This window comes from Adiantum capillus-veneris, chromosome 30 (assembly GCF_014529385.1).
Source record: "Adiantum capillus-veneris isolate H3 chromosome 30, ASM1452938v2, whole genome shotgun sequence".
Taxonomy (NCBI): Eukaryota; Viridiplantae; Streptophyta; class Polypodiopsida; order Polypodiales; family Pteridaceae; genus Adiantum; species Adiantum capillus-veneris.
Genome location: NC_140960.1, coordinates 88,253,392 through 88,258,656, shown reverse-complemented (window position 1 = coordinate 88,258,656; position 5,265 = coordinate 88,253,392). Strand labels below are relative to the sequence as shown.

The window sequence follows — 5,265 nt, the reverse complement described above, 5'->3', positions numbered from 1 at the left end:
AATTTTGAAATTTGTTGGATTTTTGAATTATTTTCTCACATATTTCACCGGTTTTCATCCCTCGGAGGCAATCCTTTCTCAAACATAAAATTTACAGTTAAGCTCAGCCTAATCACTTTTTTATTGTTTAAGAAAGCCACCATGACCCTTTCACTTGTTTTCGCTAGGAAAAAGGGAGGCATCAGCTTGCTTACCAGGCCAAAAATTGTAATGAGGTCGGGGTTAAGCCTTAAGGACGTGGATATATGAAAGGTGGTGTGTGTGTATCGAGAGAGAGAGAGAGAGAGAGAGAGAGATGAGTGTACTAGTAGCAGTAGCGTGGGGGGTTATAGGGATGCTGGGGTGGTGGGTGGTGCACGCCTTCCAGTGGGACTTGAAGTATGGCGCAGGGCGCTTGCCTCCGGGCTCCATGGGTTTCCCTCTGCTGGGCGAGTCGTTGCACATGGTCTCCAAACCTTCTACCACCCTCAAGCCTGGTCTTTTCTTCCTCCGCAGGCAGGTCAGGTAACGTTCGTTCCTCTGCGTTTAGAGAGAGAGAGAGAGAGAGAGAGAGAGAGAGAGCGCGCAGTACCTTGACCTGGCAGACATGTGTTCATGCATTATGGCAACATTCACAAGAAGATTTAGAAATTTTCTCATGTAGGAAAACGGAGTCTTTCTCAGTGTTTTTCATACAATGCATAACATCATGAGCTTCTGCTCGAGAGGCACCGCATACCTAGCTAGGTATGATTGGGGGCAGGGGACCACTGGCCCCCCCACCGGGCTGGCGGTCCTCTGCCCCCAATCGTACCTAGCTAGGTATGCGGTGCCTCCCTCACAGAAGCTCATGATGTTGAGGTAAGTCACAATGTGGGAAATAATGTGAGAATTTGTCCAAAACTTCTTGTGATTAATCCGCTGTGCTCTGATCCGAGTATGCATGTGTGTGTGTATGTGTGTGTGTGTGTGTGTGTGTGTGTGAGAGAGAGAGAGAGAGAGAGAGAGAGAGAGAGAGAGAGAGAGAGAGAGATGTGGGTGGGCACATGCCCACATGCCGTGTGCATCACATATGCCCTTTTGTGACTGTGCTTAGCCAGATTAGTTGGAGTTTGAGATGCATTCTTCCAACATTGATGTCTGTGTGTGTGTGTGTGGGGAATCGATTTACAAAAAAAAAGAAGTGTGTCTGCGGAATCTATGTGCTATATTGTTTCAGCTGGTATAATTGGAGTTGAAAGGTTGTACCCACACATGTACGCTTGTGCACGTGCACACACACACACACACACACACACACACACACACACACACACACACCATATAGATGTGCTAAACGTAGTAAAGTCTGAATGCACAGATATGGTAACTTGTTCAAGACACACTTGTTCGGAGAGCCCGTGGTGGTAAGCACAAGTGCAAGCATAAACACAATGGTGCTACAGAAGGAGGGTTTGCTCTTTCAGTCTGCATTCCCAGCAAAATTTATGTCATTGATTGGAAAGCGAAGCCTCATGGAGGCACCAGGTCGCCTTCACACCCGCATTCGTGGCCTGGTGACGCGCATTGTTGGCCCCTTGTCCCTCCCACAATGTGTACATGAGATTGAAGACATCGTGGTGAAGCGTCTTGCATCCTGGGATCACTCCTCTATCATATACATGAACAAAGAGGCATGTGAGGTATGTATAAAAGTAGACCCTTCTACTAATGGTTTTTTTTTTTTTTTTTTTTGAGGTGCAATTGAAATTTTAAAGGTGCCACTGAATGTAGAACCTGGGTCTTCACCATAGTCACAGGGGATACCCATTTATGGGCTTCCTGTCCCCACTTGCCGTCCCGCCCCTTCCTTTACACTAAAAATCCATTTGAGCCCTGTCCCCCGTCCTTGGGACGCATCCCTTGTGACTATGGTCTTCACGCACCCGCACATTAATGACAAGAAGGTTATGACACCGTTTGCATCATTATATCAGTGCTCAAAATAAACTTTTTTCTATCTATTTGAAAAACCTATGTGGGAGTATAGATGTGTGTGTGTGTGTGTGTGTGTGTTGTGAGAGAGAGAGAGAGAGAGAGAGAGAGAGAGAGAGAGAGAGAGAGAGAGAGACTATATTTTAGGTTTTTAGATTAAATTTCTCCAATATTCGTCGATTTTGTCACCTTCAAATTTAAAATTTAGAGGTGATTTTCAAGCTTTTAAGAGGTTTTATACTAAATTTACAGTTTTTTTCAAGAACTACTTCATAATTACAGATCTGTGCCTTATTAAAATTATTTGTTGCATGAGTTTTGGGATGTATTTTTTGATGATTTTCCAGATTGTTTACGACCATCTGGTGAGGTGGACCATAGCATCGACATGCTACCAGGGTTCAAGCCCATACGCAAGTTGATACCTAATGAATGTATGTGCATGTGTAATTGCAGTTGACTTTCGATCTTGCTGTGAGGCGTATTCTTAGCCTCAGCGACCAGGATGACGAATTGAAGGATCTGTTGCACGGTTTTCGCGACTTCAGTGATGGGCTGATTGCATTTCCTATCAACCTCCCCGGCACAAGATATAATAGATGCCTCAAGGTGATTTAAATGAAGTGCAAATGCCCAGGGATCTTCATTTTAAACCATAGCTTGTTGGGAGTTAAATTATAACCATTATTTAGCTCTTAATTTTCTCTTTCACCTGCTTTAGGGGAGAGCCAAGATGGTGGAGATCTTCGAGAAACTCATCTCCAAAAGAGCTCGGCAAGCAAACAATGGTGAATCACCTCCTTCTGAGAGAATTAAAGACCTCTTGGATCTACTTCTAGAAGAGGAGGAAAGGGATAATATTGCATTCACACGCCAGTCGACCATAGATGTGATGGTGCATGTCATTTTTGCCGCCGCTGAGACGACCTCGGGGGCTTTTGTGGTTTTGGTGAAGCTAATCAACGATCATCCAGATGTTCTACAAAATTTGATGGTAACTTTGAGATACTGTTGCAGCTGAGATGTTGGAGAGCACCATATGAGCTTGTTTTTGGTTATGTTTTGACATTCCTTGTGTAGGAGGAGCACAATGCTATCCGAGAAAGAAAAGGTTCAGCCAAGGAGACGCTATCGTGGGAAGAGTTCAAATCCATGCCTTATACAAGAAATGTAAGCTGTCTATATAACTCGGATTATGATTGCCCTGTTTTGGCCCCATTCTCGCTCATATGGAAAACTTGATTTGCAAAGGCACTCCCGGGTAAAAAAGGGGTATTCTATGGATATAGGTGTTGTCCCCTTAGTATTACTAGTGAATCCCTCTGGAAAGAGACTGCTGAATCAATGTGGCATGTGGGGTGGCATGATGTAGGTAATTTATGAAACCTTACGGCTCATAAATGTGTCGCCATTCGTCTACAGAGAGGCTTTGGTTGACGTGGAAATTGAAGGTACAAAAGTGTACAGTGTGGATTTCACTGTCAAGTCCTAATTTCCTTTTTGTTGCATTAATTCACAAGGATGGATTTGCAGGCCATGTCATCCCCAAGGGATGGAAAATATTACTAAGCTTCAGTAGCGTCCATCTCGATGGTGACAATTTTAGTGATCCGTTGAGCTTCAACCCCTCAAGATGGAAGGTAGAATAGCAAGTTCCCTTAGAATTATGAATGCATCTATCTATCAAAAGTCTCGGTGTCGATCATGCCCATCAAAAGGGCTCTATGCCTAACAAGTGATTACATGGAGCAGGAGATGCCGGCATCGGGCAATGGGAGCTGTTTTATGGGGTATGGTGGAGGCCCAAGGACTTGTCCCGGAAGTGAGCTCTCTATTTTGGAGCTTTCAATCTTTGTGCATCACTTTGTCACTAAATTCAGGTAACCCATCTCTCTCTCTCTCTCTCCCCCCCCCCCCCCCCCCCCCCCCACACACACACACACACACAGAGTGAGATGCAAAGGTTCACAGACCCCACTTTTTGCCCAAGAACACACACACACATGTACACACATTAGAGCTTGCATTTCCCACATTTTTTGCCATGATTCTCTTTCAAGCACGATGGGGACACTCAATTTCGACGCTCATTTCCACAATTCTTGAGCATCAGGTTACTTATCAGCACCACAGACCTCACATGATATGTTTCTTTTGGTCCCACAGATTATATATAACCACTTAGGATGACAATGAAATCTCTCTCTCTCTCTCTCTCTCTCTCTCTCTCTCACACTCTCACACACACACACACACACACACACACTTTTTTGGCAAATCACTTTTGAATTACTAGTGGGAAACCTCAAATGAGGAAAATCGTATGTCGTCTACAAGAGATTCCACACACATACACGCACGCACACACATTTAATCTTGATCTCCTCTGTGTGCAGCTGGACAACCATGGGGGAGGAAGAAATCATACGGAGCCCGGGGGTGAAATTCAAAAATGGTCATCCTATCTATGTCAACAAAAAGAATTGCATGACTTAATGACTTAATTATCTCCAATCAACAGAAAATTTTTAGAGAAATTGTAGCTGATCACAAAGTTAGGCCGAGTGCACACTATTATGGCATGTGGCGATTCTGAATGAGCATGTTGTGATTGAAAGAATAAACATCTGAATGAGCTACAAAATTTTGCCCCTAAAGAAACTTTCTAATTTGTCAATTATGGGTCAACAATCTTCTAAATTGTATATCCCAAAACATTAGCATTATTTCTCAATGGAGTTATCATGTTTTGCAAGCCTAAAGAAAAGTAGTTAACATCTGACAGAAAGTTGTTTTTAATTCCAAAAGGTCACATTTTTTTATTGATGAAGGAATTTCACAAATTTTTTTATAAATTGAATAGAAAAAGGGTGTGGTAATCTTAGAAATTTCACAAATAAGGTCTTGATTGCACGTGATATAGTAGTTTTATACACACAATGAACACCCCTTGAAGAAAGAATTTTATACATTGAATAGGAAAAAGGTGTGTTAAAAAAGCTTAGAAAATTTTGAGGTAAGGTACTTTAAAGCATAATACCCTTTGAATGCACGTGGTATAATAGTTTTATTATATATGTTGAGCACCTCGTGAAGAAACTCCTCATGCTCTACTCACCATCTTCCTTTTTTCAAGTAAGGGACTTTCATAATACCTTTGAATGCACGTGATATTCTAGTTTAATATGTATGATGAGCACCCCGTGAAGAAACTCCTTATGCTCTACTCACCATCTTCCCTTTTTTTTTTTTTTTTGGGGGGGGGGGGGGGGGGGGGGGGGGGGGGGGGGGGGGGGGGATAACTTGAATGTT

The 5,265-nt window shown here is 43.0% G+C and overlaps 1 protein-coding gene across 2 annotated transcripts; it reads left to right on the top strand.

Annotated features, from left to right (window-relative positions):
- Positions 1-247: 247 nt before the first annotated feature.
- On the top strand, positions 248-4,714 carry LOC147418362 (cytochrome P450 87A3-like). Of its 2 annotated transcripts, none has more exons than XM_086507141.1 (9): positions 248-499; positions 1,340-1,661; positions 2,410-2,562; positions 2,675-2,947; positions 3,034-3,123; positions 3,326-3,404; positions 3,487-3,593; positions 3,706-3,833; positions 4,350-4,714. In XM_086507141.1, the coding sequence occupies exons 1-9, from the start codon at positions 381-383 to the stop codon at positions 4,447-4,449; spliced, it is 1,371 nt and encodes a 456-aa protein (XP_086363267.1). In that variant the 5' UTR covers positions 248-380; the 3' UTR covers positions 4,450-4,714. The 2 variants fall into 2 exon arrangements, with proteins under 2 accessions (XP_086363267.1, XP_086363266.1); XM_086507140.1 differs by having other exon boundaries at positions 255-504.
- Positions 4,715-5,265: the final 551 nt, after the last annotated feature.

Excerpts from the sequence above, each read along its gene's own strand:
- LOC147418362 (XM_086507140.1), top strand. The coding sequence starts at position 296 with ATGAGTGTACTAGTAGCAGTAGCGTGGGGGGTTATAGGGATGCTGGGG. Across the intron at positions 1,662-2,409 it reads TGAACAAAGAGGCATGTGAG|TTGACTTTCGATCTTGCTGT; the intron begins GTATGTATAAAA and ends GTGTAATTGCAG. Across the intron at positions 3,594-3,705 it reads TCAACCCCTCAAGATGGAAG|GAGATGCCGGCATCGGGCAA; the intron begins GTAGAATAGCAA and ends TACATGGAGCAG.